Genomic DNA, 20,477 nt, shown 5'->3' with positions numbered 1-20,477 from the left:
GAGCACAAATTGCAATCTTTAGACGTGCGAAGGTGGTAGAAACACTTGCTGAAAGACTTGCTGAAAATGCAGCTAAACTGAAAATTTTTTTATTTCTTAAAAAAGAAAGAAAAAATCTCAAAATGTGTAGTTTTTATTCCGAATTATAACCAGAAAATCCCTTCGCTGCAAAACACATTACCAAGTATTTTTGGTCTAGTTACTAGTGCAGATATCTTAGAACACTTAAAATAAGACAAAAAAACAACTTACAAGGAACTTTTCAGTTAGATATATAGGCTTGCTTTAAGTCAATAAATCCTTAATATAGATGAAAATGTACTAATTCCACTGGCAGATTAAATGTCTTATTAAAAGTAAAAGTCTGCCTTGTAATGCTTGTTGAGAAGTGACTTTTGAATCCGTTTTGAAATTAGACCAAACTGTTTTTGCAGTGTAGAGAATATGCTAGAGTTTGTGAGTGTCCTGTGACAAGATTTGAAAAAGCGTAATGGGTGTAAATACTTTCGGGAGGCAGTATACAATTTAATCTCAATTTATGTTGTTCAAAATTCACAGCACAAGTGCTCCTGATTTTCATTTAATCGTGTAATCCAGACTCTCCGTCTCACACAACACACCCACCAAGGAATGTGAGCAACATGTCGGCCCAGTGACATAATGACATTTTTTTTGTTGTTTTAAGCCTGAAATTTATACAAAAACCCCTTTTGGTGCTCGACCGCAGAGGGTTCCACGGAGTTGTGGAAAATGAGAAACAAATGGCTTCAAACAAAGCTTCATCTCGTATGACCAACAAGCTCTCCTGTAAAACACGACACCACAACTATGCAGCTTGGCCCGGGAGTCTTCACAGCCGTGTTATTGTGGACCTCTGACTGGACGCCAACTGGAAGGAGCTCAGCCACGCCAGGTCCTTTACACCCACTTCTCGGCCCCCGTCCCGCTCCCGTCCTTCCAGGCTGCTGAGCGGAGAGCGGTGAGTCCGGTTGCCTTGTTGTGGGATCCGTTGTCCTCCAGCTGGCGACACATCGGTCCCTCTGTCCTTGTGGCCGTTCAGAAGTTGTTGTTTTTTTTGTTTTGTTGTTGCTGTGATTGTTGTAGGAGAAATGAGGTCAGGGGCTTTTCAATTAAAGAGACGTATTTCCCTGCGAGTCCCATCCGGCCTCATTATCCCCGCGTCTGAATGATCTTCTGCAGCTGAGGCTCGTTTCACGTTGCTGAGTTTAAAAGGAGGAGAAGACGAGAGTGCTTTCCAGGCTGGAAAAAAGGTCCTCAAGGATCCACCAACAAAACATTGTGGTATGAAGATGAATTGTCTCAGCGGCGACCATTCTTAATCAATCGGTTCGATTGATTAGGCTTAGCAGTGGAATAAGCTTCACTATGATTCATGGAAGCTCCACTTCTCTCCAAATAAGGCCTGTGATACCGGTTGATTATAAATGGCCTTGACCCATTTTATAGAAAGGACGAGATACTCACCACTCCACTGCTATTTCATCATTTATTTCACGCACTAGTGAGCTCAATGAGAGCTGGAACTGAGCAGAGAACAGGGTAAATACTGTCTACTGGGTTGGAAATGAAGACTTTCAAAGGCACGGAAAACCTACCAACCACCTCGCATGTTAGCATGTAAAACCCCATTTTTACATGCTAACAAGACGCACAACCTTATTTTTATCGCAGTTTATTTACATAGTGACAATTCATGACAAAATGTCATCTCAAAGCACTTTATAAAAAAAAGAAAAGAAGTCATATCAGGTTCAATCACAACTACATTCCAATTGATCCTAGTAACAAAACCGTACGTTAAGCTCAGTTAATTCTGTACGTTAGTTTCATGGCTGTTCTATTTAACCCCGACTGTATCGAGTCACCAGCTGCCTTTCCATTACAAATGTGCACAAAACTTTGTTCAGATTATGCTAATGTGGAAAAAAATGTAAATTTCGCAATTATGGTGTTCCTGTTAAATAAGAAACACAAACTCGCATGAATAAGCTTGTTCACGTGATGAGTCATTATAAAACATGGCCGCCATGATCCTCCAACTACTTCCTGTCATCTTCTTTGTTTTTTGCAACAATGGCAACATCATGTGACTGGTGTTTTGCAAAAAAAAAAGTGTTTCCATTGCACTTAATATAATAAACCGCTTTTGATTTGAACAAAAAAAACAGAAAAAAACCCTACCTCATTCTAGTGCCTAAACCTTATTGAAAAATTAGTTGGCTTTTTTTTTCTTTACCATGTTTCCATTGAATAAATTTAATTTCAAATTGTCAAATTGCACAATCACATGATCAATGGGAAAGAATTTTTGCGACATTCTCTCCTTGATGAGCACGTTGTGACAATCCCTTGTGATGTGTTGTTAACTTTATGGCAATCCCTCATACCGAGCATGCACATAGTGACAGTGGAAAGGAAAAACTCCCCTTTAAAAGAAAAGAAACCTCCAGTTAAACCAGAACCTGCCACAACCAACTGCTGAATATTTATATATATATTTATATATTTTTGTACCCTGCCAGGGGGTCTTTTGTGGCCTCTAGTGTCCCTTATATGACAGCAGGCTGACAGGAGAGGGAGGAAGACATGCGGCAAATGTCGTCGGGTCCGGAAGTCAAACCCACGACAGCCGCATTGAGGACTCAAGGCCTCCAAATACGGGTCGCGCTAAGCACTACGCCACCACGGCACGCCCCAACTGCTGAATATTTATGCAATTACTTATATAACCTTCTGTTTTTGTTATAAATGCCAAATTTTGTTGATCATGGCGCATATAGAAAAGCAATAAAAAGGGTAAGTCTCCCAAAGGGGTGAATACTTTTATAGGCACTGTCGGCCTTATCTGAATGTCAGAAGAATATTCAAACAGGACCACAAACATCTGTGTGTCCATGTACAGTGTATATCTCACTGAGTTTAAAAATCTCTTTTTCAAGAGAGGAAAAAGATATTTGAAAATAGACAGCACAGCAAAGACAATTATAAATCATAAAACCACAGATATAAAAACTGAATCAAAGTACAATATGTAGGGTAAATGAAGGAAGAAAAAAATTGAGCAAACATACCCAGAAAAGTAAAAATGTGACTAAAATGCTAATTATTACAAACAAATACCTTATTTACCAGCTGATCTAGCAAGTGTTTCTGCTCCTGATTCCAGTCTGAATCAGCAGCAAACTGGGAGGATTATCTGAGCGGACCTCAAGGTGTCTGCATCATCTGAATCCCTATAAACAAGATCAGAGAGCAGCTTCTGTATTCCTCCAAGCTGCTTGAGGAATGTGCTGGGTGTAAACTCTCAACAGGCCCTTTGACCTCTCACCCTCCCCGAAGAGAGGAGACTTAAGCTCATTATTATTGCCTTCGTTTTTTGTTTTTTTTCTAATTTTGGACCAGATGCCTAAGCAGGAGGAGGCATTGCGCACCCTATGGGAAACGGAGGCACCTGATTGGTCAGGGGGGGAGGAAAAGTTCAGAGGCCAAAGAGAAGATTCTTCTTGAGAGGAGATGCCATCTGCTTATTCTTTATGTCTGATTAGATCATTTTAACTATGTTATGGACTTCAACAGAGACATTTTTTACAGCCTCTTTTGCAGCGCCTTAAAGGGGCAGTATTATGTATAATTGACTTTTTTGAGATTTACATCATGTTTTAATGTTATTCCCTCATCAAAAACACACCTGGAGTGTTGCCTTGATTCTTTCATGCATGTTTGAGAAGCCCTTTTATCTCCATGGCAACCATCAAGCTGTGCAAAATGCCTGGTCGGGACTGAGCGCCGCCCGCAAGACACAGCTCCTCCTCAGAGCTGCTGTCTCACAGAGCAGCCCTCCCCCCCGACTCCCACACTCAGCTCCTTCAGACTAGCCAGCAGCAATTAGCAAACACCAGCTCCTTCTCAATGCAATACGAGCAAAAACGTTGTTAACAAAGGACCCATGTTGTGATGACTTCCCGAAGGCGGCGTTTCAGAAAGAGCAGGAGTTTCTTAAAAAGACAGAAACCCAAAATTTAAGGCAGTAAATTACGAAGTCAAAGTTCTTTTAAGTCAAATTTTATATACACAGTATTTTTATAGTGACTCTGTAGTTACTTGATTGAGCTATAAAATGGCACATTGTGGCTTGAAAATACAAAAGACCTTAAAAATAATAAAATTATATATTCTAGATTTGATTGAAACAAGGAATATGAGGTACCTGAGGTAAGGGAGAAATGATCTGGTCTTTTGCTCAGTGGTCCAAATTTCTCTTTTTAGATGAAAATAAAGTTTGCATTTCACTTGGAAATGAAGATCTCCGATTCTGCAGGAAGAGTGGAGAGGCACTTGAAGTCCAGTGGGATGTTTGCACTCAGTGACGGTTTGGCGTGCCATGTTATCCGCTGCTGTTGCTCCTCCGGGTTTTCTCAAGTCCACAGTCACTGCAGCTGTCTACTAGGACATCTTGGAGCATTCCAGCTTTCCATCTGATGAGCTTCATGGAGATGCTGATTTCATTTTCCAGCAGGATTTGGCCCCTGCCCACACTGTCAAGGGTACAAAAAGCTGCTTCGACGACCATGTTGTTTCTGTGCTTGATCAGCAATGGAATATTGTCAAGAGGTAGACGAGAGACACCAGATCCAAGGATGCAGAAGACCTGAAGGGCTCTGTCATAGCAGCCTGAACTTCCATTTCACCTCGGCAGACCCACAGGCTGACGGCCTTCCTGCCACGCTGCATCGACGCAGTAGTTCTTGCAAACCATGAATTGAGTACATAGAAATGAACACACTTTTCAGAAGCCTGACATTTCTGATTAAAATATCTTTTTTAAAATAATCTTCTGTAACATTCCCTGAATTTGGGGTTTGTGTTATCCATAGATCTGTGACTTGACGCATGACTGCAAGATAACCCAGACTGGGTTGCTTTTTCCCGTACAAGAATGTGTAAAAGAAATGTCCATAACACCTCGATCTGGGTATCTTTACTCAAAAACTCATTAACCCTCAACAAATGAATGCCTAAGCTACAAAAACTAGATGCTTAGTCAGCTGGTGCAGTAGGATCTCACCACCATAGCCTGCACACACAGACATAACCCTGTCTTACACTGGTACCTGGCTCGGTGGAATCCTTAAATAGGACAGGCACTTCCATGTCACGGATCTGTGCATGTAGAACAATCTGTTTCTCCTGCAGGAAAACTTCTCTGCTCTGCTGAAATCAGCAGAGGCAGAACACCAAGCTAAAAAGAAAGAAACATGATGCAGGTATAATTTGAATATAAATGAGGGGGTTTTTTTCCCCTCCAAAAAGGAAACGTTCCACCCTCTGTGATGAGTTTAATTTAGCACTCTCCTGCCTCACACCATGCCAGTGTCCTGTGGAGATTCCAGAGGAGGCTGACGTAAAGGTCGATTGGCAGAGAGGGAAATAATTCAGAAAGGTGGATAAATGCTCTTAGAGGATTTTTTTTTTTTAAGTCCTATTTAGGATTCCTTTTGACGGAAAATTGTGTCTTTGATCTAAACCACGACACTGATATGGTTATTGTGGGAGAGCTGCCCCTCCTTCCTCCAACAGAGAGAATATCTTCTGTTATCACTCACAGAGTAGCCTCTTCTGAAGAAGGGGAAATAATACAATAGCAAATTTGAATAAACCCGGGTTTAAGAGACGCACGACCAAAGGAAATAGTTTGTAAATCTGGACCAAGCGACACGGTTATCCGGACGTCAAGTTGTGCGTCTTGCCTCCTCTGCAGGGGAACTTTCATGATAGAACACGACTGACCAGGCACAGTCAGGGACAAAACCTCACACCTGTCAGAAAACCGGGGAGTGTGTTCTCTTAGTGTGTATGTGTTACTTACACAAGAGGTGGAAAAGTTCATCTGCCTGTGGAGAGTCCCACATGGCCACAGATGGGTCAGGCCAGCACAGGAAGTTGACGCCATGCTCACAAGCTGACATAAAGTCATGTCTCTGACTCCTGTCAATGGCAGCTGGGTCTGATCAGGTTCAGATATTACATCATCGCCGGCGTTTGCCAGAGAATCACGACTAATACAAGCCAGAGTAACGTCATAGCTGCGCGAGCAAATCCTCATTTCATTTGCTTTCTCAGATTTTGACTTTATTATAGCAGCACCTGCAGACAATCGGTTCATCAAGCAGTGATTGATTACAGGCTGCAATAAATACCAGCCCACTGCTGCAGCATGCATGCAAAACAAGCAGCTACAGGGAAGATGGGCTGCTTTTCGCTCTAACCACGATGAAGAAATTGAAAAATTAGTTGTGGATTGGTTTTTGGGGTGAATGTTTGAGACTGAAATCCAAGAACAGCAACACACGCTGGCCTCCCTCTACCCGACAGCAGACAAAGCAAGTTCAGCAGCGATCTCTATGTCCGGCACTTGTTTCTCCACATTCAACGCTGACCCTGCAGTGAACAGCGGTTATGATCAGAGACTCTCTGCTTCCAGATACTTCTGGAACATTTCGAATGTTCTGAAATTCGAGAACATTATGTATTTCCATTTTAAAGTACAACATTTTAGATGTATGATGTGTTTTTCCATGGCCGTCAGTAAAGCGATTTACAGAACATTAAACATGGCATCTGTTTGTGCTCAGAATATATTCTGCTTTTTATGCATTTTTGGTTCCACTTGACTGATTTTGTTTGGACTTGCAATGACAAAGAGCAACAGAAAAGGGCAGTTAAGGATTCAATGGCATGCTCATTTTTTTCTGTTGAGCTCCCACAAAGGAAAAGGAAACAGAAATCCTACCAAAATTAATGTGTGAAACAACACTGAGGAAATATTTACTGTAAATATGAACATATTGATGGTTTATTACACCAAAAATGATGAAAAACCCTGAAAGGATGTATATCTGGGAGTGAGACGGTAAAGACATTTGGAAAAAAAGAAACAGCCAGGAAGATTTTGTTAAGTACAAAATACAGATTTGAGTAGTCTGTTTTAAGAATTAGAGGGAAAATACTTGAAGAGGTAGAAGAAGGTGGGTTACATTTACATGATTTTCACTATTAAATTATCTACAGTTTCACAAGAGATCATTGTTGCTGCTTTGTCACCTGAGCAACGTCCATGCTGCTGTGGTGACAGCAGTATCAATGTGACTGAGCTGGGACTTTTTAGTCCCCTTAAAGCAGGGGAGCTCTAGTCCAGTTCTCGAGAGCTACCATCCTGCAACTTTCAGAAGCATCCCTGCTTCCAACACACCTGAATCAAACGAATGGCTCATTACCAGTCTTGTTTAGAGCTGAATGACGACTGGTGAGGGAATTCAACCATTTGATCCTGGTCTGTTGGAGTAAGAATGCATATAAATGTTGCAAGACGGTAGCTCTCGAGGACTGGACTTGAGCAAACCGGCCTTAGGGCCTACAAAAATTGTGACACATTAGCCACAAAGAGGATTTAGAAGCAGACAAGAGGTGCATGCTAACTCTGTAGGAACTTCGGAGATCCACAACGAGATTAGTCACGGAAAAAGAAAAAGCCACAAAGAGTCCAGTAGGCACGACTAAACATCCAACCTTCATAGACCTTGTGCTGACATAAGTGTTAAGAACCTGAATGTAGCCATTAATACTAGCTTAGATTCAATTGGCTTTGGCCAATGAATCCACAGTTCTACACATTTTAGACCAATTCTGGACCATTGGCAAATGTTTTAGGTGTTTCCCTTCACACACGTCTGTAGCACTTGATGGCTACAGAGGAGGTCAGGTGTTCTTGAACAGACCCATCTAAAACTTACAGGGTAGGGTTCCCTGAGGACCAGAACTGAGAAACCCAGGTCTGTTCTTACCGGTCCTTGCAGAAACTTTGTGGTTGGTGCCTATCAGCAGCGATCATTTGGGTGAGACCAACCCTGAAAAAGACGCCAGTACCGTTGAAGTGAAATAGGTCAAAGTGAATGCAAGTCTTAGAACAGGGCAAAAGTTCATGAAAATAAATCCAATTGAGAATCTTTGATAAGACTTAAAAAGAAACTGATGAAACTTTGCAGAGTAACAGAAAAAATAGTAGGAACAAAAGTATCTAGATTTGCTAAAAAGCTAGAGACACCGTAAGAGACAGTAAAGGGTGATTTTTTTGTCTTTCTTTTTTTTTTTTAACAAAGTAATGACTTATGCAATTAAACACCTTTCAAAATATTGCTTAAAAATTCCAATCCACTTCACAGTTGCTTGCCACTTTTTAAATCACAAAATTCCAATAAATTATTTATATAGCACCAGTTCACAAGAAATGTCCGTCAATATCAGTCACTTAACCAAAAGAAGTCATTTCAGTTGATTACACAGAGATTATAATAGGTTCTAGTGAGTGATGTTGAGAGGATTTTATCTTTATAAATACACCCTCAATGACTATATTTTAAAGAGAAGAGACCATTAGTAACAGATGGTTTTCTGTTATTACAGGACTGAATGGAAAGAAGGTAATTAGAAAGTGTGTTGTGCCCCCTTGTGGTTGATCTGATCTCATTTTTGGGGGTCATTACATAGAAGCAGTGCTCTATCTATTGTGTTTCCAACACTATTTGTAAAGTTTCCTTAGTAGAAAAAAATCCCATGTGGAATGTAGCAGGCCATTAGTCCTGTATACATTAAAATACGGCGGAATGACATAAAATTGTAATTGTGATCACAATCTCAGAGAAATTTCCAAGTCTTCTTTTTCTAGAAGATTTCTGAGATTAATCTAAAAAAAAAAAAAGTTTTTCCTGAAATTTACTCCTTTGTTTCTATCTACAGTGGCCCTAATACGCCGTTTGTGATTACAAGCAACCACACACGGCTTCAGCCTGCTGCCACCGTGTGGCCAGTCCAAGAAATTAAATGACAAACCTTGCCGTGCTCCCACAGGGAGGAATGAAATAAATAACTTAGAGACCACATTAACCTCAGTATGTCCTTCTTGAATCGCAGATCTGTTTGTAAATGCGACTGATGTACCGATCACTGATTGAAGACAAAGACATAAGACATGTAATTGCTAGAACATAAAATATCAGGCCCCACTGTGGTACAGAAAATAAAATAACATATAAAACAAAAAAGGGGCAAAGATCAGAATATGAGAGAAAAATTACAATACCTCTTTGTATTGATTGCTAATATTGCAGTTTGATGATTAAGTGTGACAAGGAACAACAGCAGCCTGTAGCAGTGAACATCCAGTAACATGACAACAGAGATGGATTAATATAACCTAAGCCACTCTCACTGTAAGCTTCATCAAAAAGCAACGTTTTAATTCCAGTCTTAAAGGTAGACAGGGTGTCTGTCTGCCTCAAGGACTCAAACTGGGAACTGGTTCCAGAGGAGAGGAGTCTGATGACTAAAGGATCTGCCTCCCATTCTACCTTTAGAACATCTAGAACCAGCTGTGAACCTGCAGGCTGAAGGCAAAGTGCTGTTAGGTACATCTGGAGCAATCAGCTCTCTGATGGCTTTAAATACAAGGAGAATTTTGAATTCCACATTGAATTTAACTAGAAATCAAGGAAGGGAAGCTAAACGATCAACAGTACAATCTATTCTTTTAATTCTCATCAGGATTCCTGCTGAAGCTGCAGGCTTTTTATTAAAACATTTTTTTTACTTTCTGACGGTAGAGAATTAATAAAGAATCCAGTTTTGGTGTCAAAAATTCATAGACTAGTTTTTCAGGATCACTTTGAGATAGAGAGAGAATATTTCTAAGCAGTATTTGTTCAGTGATATTGCTGAGGTTAAAGAAGGAAATTCTAAAAAGCTGTTTTAATAAAAGATTTGAATGACATGTCCTGGTGAAAGATAGCAAGCTTCTTTACTTTATAACTACTTTTCCTTATTTTCTACATTGTCACCTTCCTAAAATAATGGCCTTAACCATTTTTTGCCAATAGTGACTTTTAAACAGTGATATTTTTTTCCCCTTTTTTTGGCCAAAATAGAATTTAGGCAACAAAAAAGGCACAAAAAATGACTGAGGCCATTATTTATTTTAAGAAGATGGTGACATTTTTGTTTCTGAACCAAACTGTGAATCATTTTAACAACAGCCAGGCAGTTTCCTGAAGAGCTAGAGGGTAGCTTTAGTTTATGGTTAATAAAATAATTGAAGCAAGTGTGTCGCTTGTTCTCCCAACACTTCTAAGGTCAGCATTAGAGCAAACAGAAATGCCGCATGTTTTTCAGGCGCTGATTAGTGGAGGTGACTAGAACACGTGTTCAGGGCCCGTTACCGGAGCGAGGCCAAAAAACAATCTGTTTTTCTTTTCAACTGTTTTAGTTTCCATTTGAGAGGAGACATTATTCCATAACAAAGATAAAACTAATCTTTCCAACTGAAGGTTACTGGCATCCGGAGAGTGTGTTCGTTCGGTTTAACAGGGTAAAAGTTAGCTGATCTTGGAGTTTTTATGGCTTTCACACTAGCAGAAGATCACCTCACAGAGCATTTATCAAATGTATCGACATGTGTCTAAATAAACAGTTCTTTGTAAATATTACATTTTATGGTTTAATAATCTAGTGATTGGCATCGGCATATTTCTGTGAAGTAAAAGATTACTTTATCTTAATCTCATGTCACGTTTAAGGCCTTTTGCACAAGTTCTGGTCGGAGAGTGATATGTTTGAAAATTTCTGATTTCTGAATGATTCTCATGCAAACCAAAAGATGACCTGCTACTTGTTCTGCTGCTTCAAGTCATGCGATGTGGCTTCTCCCATTTCGCAGTGACACTGTATCAATATTTAAATAATAGGTACAATATGTGTCGGGATTTAGATGGTGGACATTTACAGTGTTGTATAAAGTACTGAAATCTCAGAGTCAAGTAAAAGTATATGTACCTCTCCAAAATATGACTTTGGTAAAAGTCCAAGTCACTGACTGAAATGTTACTTGAGTTAAAGTCTTAAAGTATCTGAAACTTCTTGTACTTAAGTATGGAAATTACTGTAAAAATGGATGTACTCAAGTAATGTAATGAAAAGTACAAGTAAAAAGTAAAACAAAGCAAATGCAGTTTGAATGACATTTTTTATATTTTGGTAAACTTGTCAAATACACTTAAAATAATGTACCCAACCAAGTGCAGGCAAAATTAAACCTGCTAATAGATATACCTGCAGGCATCATTTAGTTAAGAAAATTAGGTGCTTTACCTATAGCACAAGGTTAACTTAACCTGCTTTACAACTAACCAGCTTCTTAGTAAACCCTCCAGGACAGAAAATACAAAATTTTTGTAAGCCTCAAGTTTTCCCTTCAAGTAAGGTCAGTGCTGAAAATGAGAAAAATAAATAGTACAGAAAATGCGGCCAACATGAAGAGAAAGATCTGTTACAATTACTCTACTTCACAAATCAGTGAATCAGTCAATAGGTGGTGCACACAACTGGTCATTATGCAAAAAAAAAAAAACCCAGAGGGATGCTGCCCACTGACACGGCTCAGGGATCACGTGACACGCAGCGCCGTGCGCAGTGCCTTACAATGCACTGTAAGCTATGTAATGTGTTTTGAGGCAATTGACCAAAATCCCGGACAATTTTTAAATTCCCCCCGGACATCTTTTTAGGTCTGAAAAGTAGGACATGTCCGGGAAAAAGAGGACGTCTGGTCACCCTATCACCAGCTGGTGGTTCCCCTGGAGCCGTGTCCGACGTAGTTGCAGTCGTTGTGGTCTCCGTCTCCTCCTCCATGTGGCTGCTGCTGATTGCGAGACTTGCTTTGTGTTTAATGGGAGAAGCGAAACAGGTGTATCCTATTGGAGGTGATGAACAAGCCCAGGCAAGCAGGCTACCGACTTTGTTCGGTAGCCTACCTGCTACTTGCTAATCAGTAGGTGGGGTCAAAACACTTCGTTTCTCTCTCTCGCTTTTTTGTAACGAGTAACTAAACCACACATTGAAAATGTATCGGAGTAAAAGTACGCAATTAAGTTCGGAAATATAGTGAAGTAAAAGTGAAAGTCATCAAAAATTTTCATACTCCAGGAAAGTATGAAGTACTCCAAAATATACTTAAGTAAAGTAGTGAAGTATTTTTACTTCGTTACTATACAACACTGGACATTTAAGCTTGAGTGAACCCTTCTGTTAACTAGAAACTCCAATGAGAATGTGACAGAGAAGTTAGGACGCAAGTTCAGCTGAGGTAATAACTTCCAAAATATTATTTTACTTGAAGTATTCATGAGTGGTTCTGGATATTAAAAAAACCTGGGCCAGGTCAGTTCATGACGTAGAACACAGTCTTTTGAGTATCTGTAGTGGTCATCCAGTTACAACTACAACAACTCAGGAGGTAGAAGTTCACCCGGCAACTGGTGGGTTGCCAATTCAAACCCACGCTCCGTCCGTCTCAGCTGTTGTGTCCTTGGGCAAGAGGCTGCACCCTCCCTGCCTGCTGGCGGCGGAGAAAGGCCCAGGTCAGGGCAGTAGCTGTTGTTGATGTTTAAGGAATTGAATTAAAATCACACGTGAATAAATTTGTTCACACGGTAAGTCATTAAAAATCATGACAGCAACGGATGTAAACATTTGCATGAGATTTAGATGAGAAGAGCTCATCATCTAGCAGAGGAGACGCCGGTGGTGAAGGAGAACATCTGGTCATCTTTTGGTGACCTCCAGATGAAACCAACTTGGGTCCAGCAGCAGGGCAATGATCCAAAACACACCAGCAAGTCTACCTCCGAATGGCTTAAGAACCACAAAATAAAGACTTTGGAGTGGCCTAGATAAAGTCCAGACCTATATCCTATTGAGATGCTGTGACCTTAAAAAGTCGTTCATGCTGGAAAACCCTCCAAATGTGGCTGAATTACAACAAATCTACAAACACAAGTGGCCAAAATTCCTCCACAGCTGGAAAACCCTCACTACAAGCTATCACAAACACCTGACTGTAGATGTTAGGTTCAAGGGTCAATCACTTTTTCACACCTACCCATGTGGGTTTTATTTTTTCCTCCCTCAATACAGCAACACCTCCATGGAGAAACTGCATTTTGTGTTTACTTGTGTTGTCTCTTAAAATGGTTTGATGTTCTGAAACACTAAAGTGTGCGAAACAATTTTCACACCAATGTATTTCTCTTCTCAGCGTTTTAACCGTTCAGCCAGGCAGAGATTTAAAGAGGAGCGGCAAAAGCAAAAGAGATGATCAGCAGTGCTTGCCAAAAACTGATGCTCTCACCCAAGACATGATGCTGTGAAATATTTCCTCTGCTTATTAGACTCACTAAAGACACTAGGGTTTATCACCGGATATAAACAGCTGTAGTTCCACATACAGTTTCTCAGTGGTACATTTTTATTTCTAAATCCATTCTTGGCTTGTTGCCCTCATATTTCTCTTCCTATGTGTCACCCGAACCCAGGATGTCGTCACTCAGCCTCCTCTTATTCGGCACCATCACTGTGGAATCGCCTCCGAAAAGAACGTAAAAGAACTCTGATCTAATTCTTTAGGGTAAATTGAACATGGGTCAAAAATGTGGAGAAAAGGGCAGCAGGGTGCCGCCTTTGTTGTTGATCTATCTTTTATTAAATCTTGATATTTAAGATTTATTATCTTAAATATTCTGAGACTGTACTTTAAAGATGTAGCAAGTAGCTTGTACATTTGTTTTTACGTATATTGATCATTTCACAGATGATCTGCCTCATACTGTCAGGACATGGTGACAATTATAACAAATATGTAAAAAACATATTTTTCTAAAATAAAAGTTAAATACTGCAGCTTTTATGATTTTATGTAATGTTGGCACATGTGAATGGGGCTCATGTTAATCCAGATACGAGAAAAAAACCTGACAAAATTTCATCAGGGTTTCCCCCAGTGAATTATAGGCATGCCATGCTTTACCAGCCCCACTGCCAGGCTAAGCCTTTCTTGTTTATGTTTTTAGGAAAAAAAAAAATATGTATATATATTTTTTTTAAAGCCAGATTGCAAGTGTCTCTGTTGCTCTGAGCGTTTCAGCAGATTTATTCCTAAAAGATATGTTTATAGAAGACAGATTTATAGTTTATGCATTTAAAGCTGGACCAATCACACCAGCTGGATGTCTTAAGTTTACCTCAGTGCGGATCGCGCGCCTCCTTTCACTCAAACTGGACACAGGCTGACCTGTATTGATATTTACATCAACCCCCTGTGAGGAATTATGTTTCTTTCCAGAGTTTTTGATTAGGGTAAGAGTTTAAAACCCGCCGCGTTAGCTCTGGTTGTGCAGCTCTATGTGAACCGCAGGAATAGCTTGTAGTGGCGCTTTCAGAGGTGCGTTGAGCGAGCAGTGAGAATGATTTATATTTGTGGATAAAGAATTTTGTGAGGCTTTTCCATCTCAACACGCTGCCCAGCGCCCGGCTCTGTCTGCGCTGATAAAGTTTATGTCTATGGTCCCGGTTGGTCGGTGCGTTAGTGGTAAACAAACCAGCGCTAACCTCATCATGCAGGTTCAGCCCGGTGAGGAGCTTTCACGCTCGCCACGTAGTCACGCATCACGCCGGTTTTATATTATTCTATTATTATTTTTAGTATAAACCATATCAAATGCTTTGTCCACTTAGTCAGACAGAGTTAATGTGCGCAGCTCCGAGGAGATCTGAGAAAGTCGTCCCACAAACTGGACCAACCAAAACAGTTTCTGTGTCCCCTTGTTAAAAACTCAACAGACACCAAACGGAAGAGCTACTAAATTTAACATTAGCAGCATTAATTTAAATCTCCCGTTTGTTGCGCATCTCTGCGCAGTGCAGCGGATTTAACTCATCATGCAGGGCCGGTCCAAGGCTGCATGAGGCCTGGAGCACAATTTGACTTAGGGGCCCCTTTAGCAACGCTAACAGCTTCTGTTTCAGATTCAGTCTGGGAGAATGGGAGTAGCTTAATTAGCCAGCCTAAAAAGCAATAAGTTATAATTGCAGTTTACTAATTTGTATTTGTAAACAAACAGAGCTCAAACTCAAACATTAAACTCATAGCATCAGATTGTTGCTATGGTAACAAAACAATTTAACTAAATACTGTTCTTTGAACCTTTAGAAAGTAAGCATGTCAGCTTCTTAAAATCTTACATATAAATGTTAAACAATTTAAAATCTTTTAATTTATGTATGCTGAAACCATTAAATCAAATTTAGCAGCACTGATCATCTCAATAAATAAATGTTATATTTATATAATGGGGCACCGCCACGAATCTCCTGAATTATTATTGCTAGCTAAAGTAATGCAACGTTCCAACCAAAACAACCAATCAGAACCAGTAGGAGGGTCTTAGTGCTGTCAATCAACCTCGTTCACTCACTGCTAAATATTCTAATGGTGGAAAAACAACATATCATTACAGGAAAATCGTTTATCTGCCATTATTGGTAGCTATGCTAACCAGACTGAGCATTCACAACAGGCTGCGCTACATACAGCATAGAACAGAGCAAGGGGAGGGAGGAGGAGCAGCACCACATGAGATTGTGATTGACAGCAGTAAAACTCTCCTGCCACTGATTGGTTGTTTCTAGAGAGCACTGGGAGAAGGCAGAGGAAATAGATTTTTCACAGATTATCTCTCATGCCGTACTGTCACAATATAATAACAGTTTTAACAAATATGTAAAAATATATATTTTTATAAAAGTTACATACTTTAACATAAGCTTTAATTTCAGTTAGTAGAGGACGGGTCAGGAGGGATGCGGGTTAGAGCTGCTGCTGACTGACTCATCTGTTGTTAAGTGGTAAAAGGTACAAGTTCAATATATGAATATGTTGGTGTTACATCCCCAAGGCAGTCTAGGGGTTTTGGAGGGGGGGGGGGGGGGGCTGTAACAATAGATAAGCCAGGAAAAATTAAGAGACAAAAACCAGGAGGGTAAAATTAAAGGGTTTATTCTGGGGGATCCAGAGAAAACTCTAGTGATGTTACATGATGTGCCGAGGCTTCGAGGCGTGTGTCGAGTAATGGAGGGGGCGTTTCCGTAAAGCGCGTATCGAGGCTTGCTTCATTTAGGGGAGGAGCCGAAAACGATGACGTCCGAAGCCTCGCTGCCCGGCTGTACCACGTGACTGCTTCGGGAAGTGGCTCAGAGTTTGGCGCGGCGTTTGACAGCTTTAGAAACCCCACAGGCTCCATTCATAATGTGGGTTGTTGTAGGCGAGTTGTGGTCAGTTGAGAGAGTGGATAGAGTTTTGATAGTTTGGATAGCAGAGTTTGGATAGTGGTTATTTAGTTTGAGACAGTTAGTTTGGTGTTTGGAGAGTTTAGGAGAGAGATAGATAGATAGATTTAGGAGCGCAAGGATAGGAGTAGGATGGAGCCGGCGAGAAAGAGGAGGATTTCTCCTATGTGGGAACATTTCGATTTGATAAGCCCTAACAAGGTAAGGTGAACTGAAAATTTGCAGATGTGTTATGTTTGCTTATGAGGAACTGTATTTTTCACTGTTTCTTATGTTCTGTAAAGGTGAGGTGTTTATTGTGCTCCAAGGAGTTGGGGTACAATAATAACACCTCATCCATGTAGTGTCAAAAAAGAGAAATCGTTTGAAACCAAAAACTGTGGAGAAATTGTTGTTTCTTAATAAAAATGCATGAAATCATCCAAGTTACACAAGCATTAGCCTATTCACTACCCCCTCCCTAGTTCCACAGGCACTTTCACTGTCCTCTGCCTGATTAAGCCCAGGCCATTTTTCTAGAGTCACAGAAAAACTTTATTACACAACATGCCATATCACATGACACTACTATTTTGGGAATAATTACACACAGAGAATACATTCAAACAATATTTTATTATACACATATGTGTATACATAATTTATGTAGACAAATGATTTCGTCCTACATCTTTTGTGACGTCATTCCCAAGAGCCATAATAGACAAAAATTCAATGCATCACACGTATTAAGATACAGCTGGCTGTGATTATACACCTGGCCAGTAGGTGGTTTCGTGTGCACATGAAGCCTCAAGAAATGAACCCTTTCTGAACCAGTTGGCTCAAGTGGTTCAATGCCTCATGAGGCTTCATCTCACCATCACTAGAAAACTCAAAGATGAAAATGAAAACCTACAAGAAAAGGGAGAATAACAATGAAAACCAGGGTTTCTAGTAGACCAAAATCCTCATTTGCAGCACCACCAAGCTGCAGCACACATGCTGCCCAATTGGCCAAGAGGCACCAAAAGTCAGTTTCCCAGCTAGTTTTATACTCTGCTCATCAAGAGACAGAGTGAAACCAGCTGGGCCTGCTTAACCCGCCGGAGCTCAGCAGCAACCCGAACTGGGAGGAATCCCACATGCAGCCACCACTGCATGTAACAGTTGGTAATTTTTTAATTCATTAAATGCTGATGAAATGGAGGCAAACGCTAGACTGTAGCTAAGCTAACTATGCTGAATGGTTGATATTCATTATCAACCATTCATACAATGAAAAGGTTTACTGTAACAAGGATACTTTTTAGATAGACTCTGTTTTATGTTAAAGCAAAAATAAACCCACAGGTTAAAACTCAATAGTGTTTATATTGGGTGACTGGTTCACAAAAACAACAGTATTAGTGAGGCTGGTTCCTCAAACTGGGAGATACATTAGTACAGGGGTGTCCAAAGTTGGTCCTGGAGGGCCGGCAGCCTGCATGTTTTAGTTCTCTCCCTGGTTTAACGCACCTGCCTCAAATGATGGCTCGTTAGAAGACCTAAAGGTTGTTGGTACCACCAGGGAGAGAACTAAAATGTGCAGGATGCCGGCCCTCCAGGACCGACTTTGGACACCACTGCATTAGTAGCTTTTAGTGAGCAGTGTTTGCAGCTGGAATGATCTGGTGAATTTAACAACTTTGTGTTGTTAAAAAACTGGGTTGACACTCTTGTCTTTTGTTCTCTCTTATCTCAGTTTTTTTGAAACCCTGATTTTCAAAAAGTTTTTAGTAGCATAGTAGCTGCCACAGTCGTTCTTGTCTTCCACTGACTGCTGCTGAACACCGTCACCATCAAGCACTACAAGCAGAAATGAACCATTTCATGCAGATCCAGGGGAGTTCAGGGCAAATATGGATGTGTTTTTTGGTCTGGGAGTGGGAACTTTTGATTTTTACAGATAAAAACAATTTTAGAAAACACAATATGATTAATTTTGTAATTGACAGGGCCCCAATTTATTTAATTTCTATGAAATAAATAAATTGTGGAAGGCCCCTGTTGGTCAGGGGGCCCTTGAAATTGTCCTAACTTTCCCCCCCTATACAATGCCCCTGTTTATATATCTGTGGTCTGTGTTAAAATATTAGCATTTATGGAGCCCTGAAGGCCTGGGGGGCCTCATGGAGCCGCTGACTTAATTTGGATTAAACAGAAGTGCAAATACTTGATATTCATTTTGATTGTGTTTTTTGATTTGTTGTTTTTAAGACTAGCTGGGTTTAAATACCGTTTCACTGGCAATGTCTTCCCAGTAATATTTTTACATTTCCTGTCTACTTAACATCTTCTAATACAAAAACACAGTGGACCGCCTCGGCGCCCCGACCTCCGGGCTTACCCTGTTCATTCTCATCAGTTGAAACTAAAATCTGTTAAACATGATGTGGCACAACTTCATCCTCTAACTACTGTTCAAACCAACACAAACAGTGCATCTAGGTGACAAACATGATGTGTGTATATTTATTTTGATTATATGTGGCTGGCATGATGCAGCAGTTAAACGTTTCTCTTCTCTGCTTCTTTATACTCCAAAATAATTGTAGAAAATGCCACAAATTTTATGATTCATATATTATTTTTTAGACATATTTAATCATCAGTGCAGAGGAAGACAAGAAAGCACAAATCAGAGGAGATGAGCTGTGTGACTCCGCCACCGCAGCAACTATAGATAATCAGTTTATCACGCTGTGATTGGCTGCAGGCTACAATAAATACCAACTCACAGCTGCGTACATGCAGAGCAAGCAGCTTCTGGGGAGTTGGGTTGCTTCTGCTTTGACCAGACTGAAGAGGCATGGAAATGACTTATGGACTTGGTTTTGGGTGAGTGAACTTCTTTTTTTTTTCTTTTAATCAAAGTTTACAGATGAAAGTTTTCTTTTTGGTATTAATTTCTTCAATGTTTTTTCCCTGAACAGCATCTTGCTGATTTGCTTAGTTCAAGCAGAACTTGCTGGTTGTTCTTGGGCTAAGGACGGTAAGAACTGCAAATCAGTCACCCTAACTCTCTCCATCTCTCTAAACGAAATTTGTCTCTCTGTCCTGCAGCACATGGACCCCAGAACAGCAACACAAACTCTGCCTTCCCTCCACCAGATGGCATACTGAGAAAATTCAGCAGCAATTTCCAGAGCCAACTCAAACAAGACTTCTTCTCTCCTCCCTCAATCCAGGTCCAGACCAGTAGTTTCAACACTGAGCCTGCAGCGAAAAGTGGTTACGATAGGAAGCCCTCCACCAGCGGCCTAACACAACCCCACCCTCAACCAGTTCAAAGCTCAGGGAGGCTGGTGAAGAACACCAGCTGGTCAAAACCCAAGAGCCAGAGCACTTTGCCTGCTCAGCAGAGTCCAAGGGTAAGCCAAAGGGAAGGCTACTCCTTCAGGTCAGCTTCCTCTTATGGGCAAAAGGGCTCATCAGCCATTTTGTTTGGTCCGGTTGGTCCTGGTCCACGTAGTTCTATTCGGATGCAGACGTTTGCTAAGGGTCGTGCAAGAAAAGTCCCATCAGGCCGTGCATCTCAGGGTGCCAACGTCAGGAGTTTCTCGCCTCACGCTGCAGCTGGGAGGTTTTATCCCAGTCCACAGTTCGCTCTAAAAACCGGAGACTACAGGCCAAGGAGTCGGCTCACTGGCCTGGCTGGTTCCAGAAGTGGAAGAGAGGGAGAGTCCGTTCTGGGGTTTGCTCCAGTAATGGTCTATGACCTTCCAGAACCCTTCGGCGGCTCGGCCATCAGACGGCTGAAGAGACCTATTGAGCAGGCGACACCTCCACAGAGGGCACCGCCTTACAAACCTGAACGAACAAACAGCCATTCGGGATATGATTGGAGCAGGATGAAGCAGAACCAAGGGCCAGTCCAGAAGCCATTTTGGATCACCACACCATCACCATCGTCTGATGGTGAATCACCACCATTCACCATCAGACGGCTGGTGAGACCTATTGAGCAGGAGACACCTCCACAGAGGGTACTGCCTTACAAACCTGAACAAACAAACAGCCATTCGGGATATGCCTGGAGTAGGATGAAGCAGAACCAAGGGCCAGTCCAGAAGCCATTTTGGATCACCACACCATGACCTCAGAGGGCATCGGCGTCCAATCCTGACCTCCCCAGTGTTCATCCAGCCTCCAAATGGTCTAAGTTCAAGCTGCCCTATAGACGCTAAACCTAATGTCTTCAATTTTAA

General features: G+C 41.0%; 1 protein-coding gene across 1 annotated transcript; it reads left to right on the top strand.

Annotated features, from left to right (window-relative positions):
* The first annotated feature begins 19,042 nt into the window (after positions 1–19,042).
* On the top strand, positions 19,043–20,477 carry LOC111610633. Its single transcript, XM_023345350.1, has 3 exons — positions 19,043–19,107; positions 19,203–19,261; positions 19,333–20,477. The coding sequence occupies exons 1-3, from the start codon at positions 19,079–19,081 to the stop codon at positions 20,364–20,366; spliced, it is 1,122 nt and encodes a 373-aa protein (XP_023201118.1). The 5' UTR covers positions 19,043–19,078; the 3' UTR covers positions 20,367–20,477.

The sequence above is a fragment of the Xiphophorus maculatus genome, chromosome 13 (genome assembly GCF_002775205.1).
Source record: "Xiphophorus maculatus strain JP 163 A chromosome 13, X_maculatus-5.0-male, whole genome shotgun sequence".
Taxonomy (NCBI): Eukaryota; Metazoa; Chordata; class Actinopteri; order Cyprinodontiformes; family Poeciliidae; genus Xiphophorus; species Xiphophorus maculatus.
The sequence above is the reverse complement of the archived record's forward strand: the minus strand, read 5'-3'. Positions and strand labels throughout refer to the sequence as shown.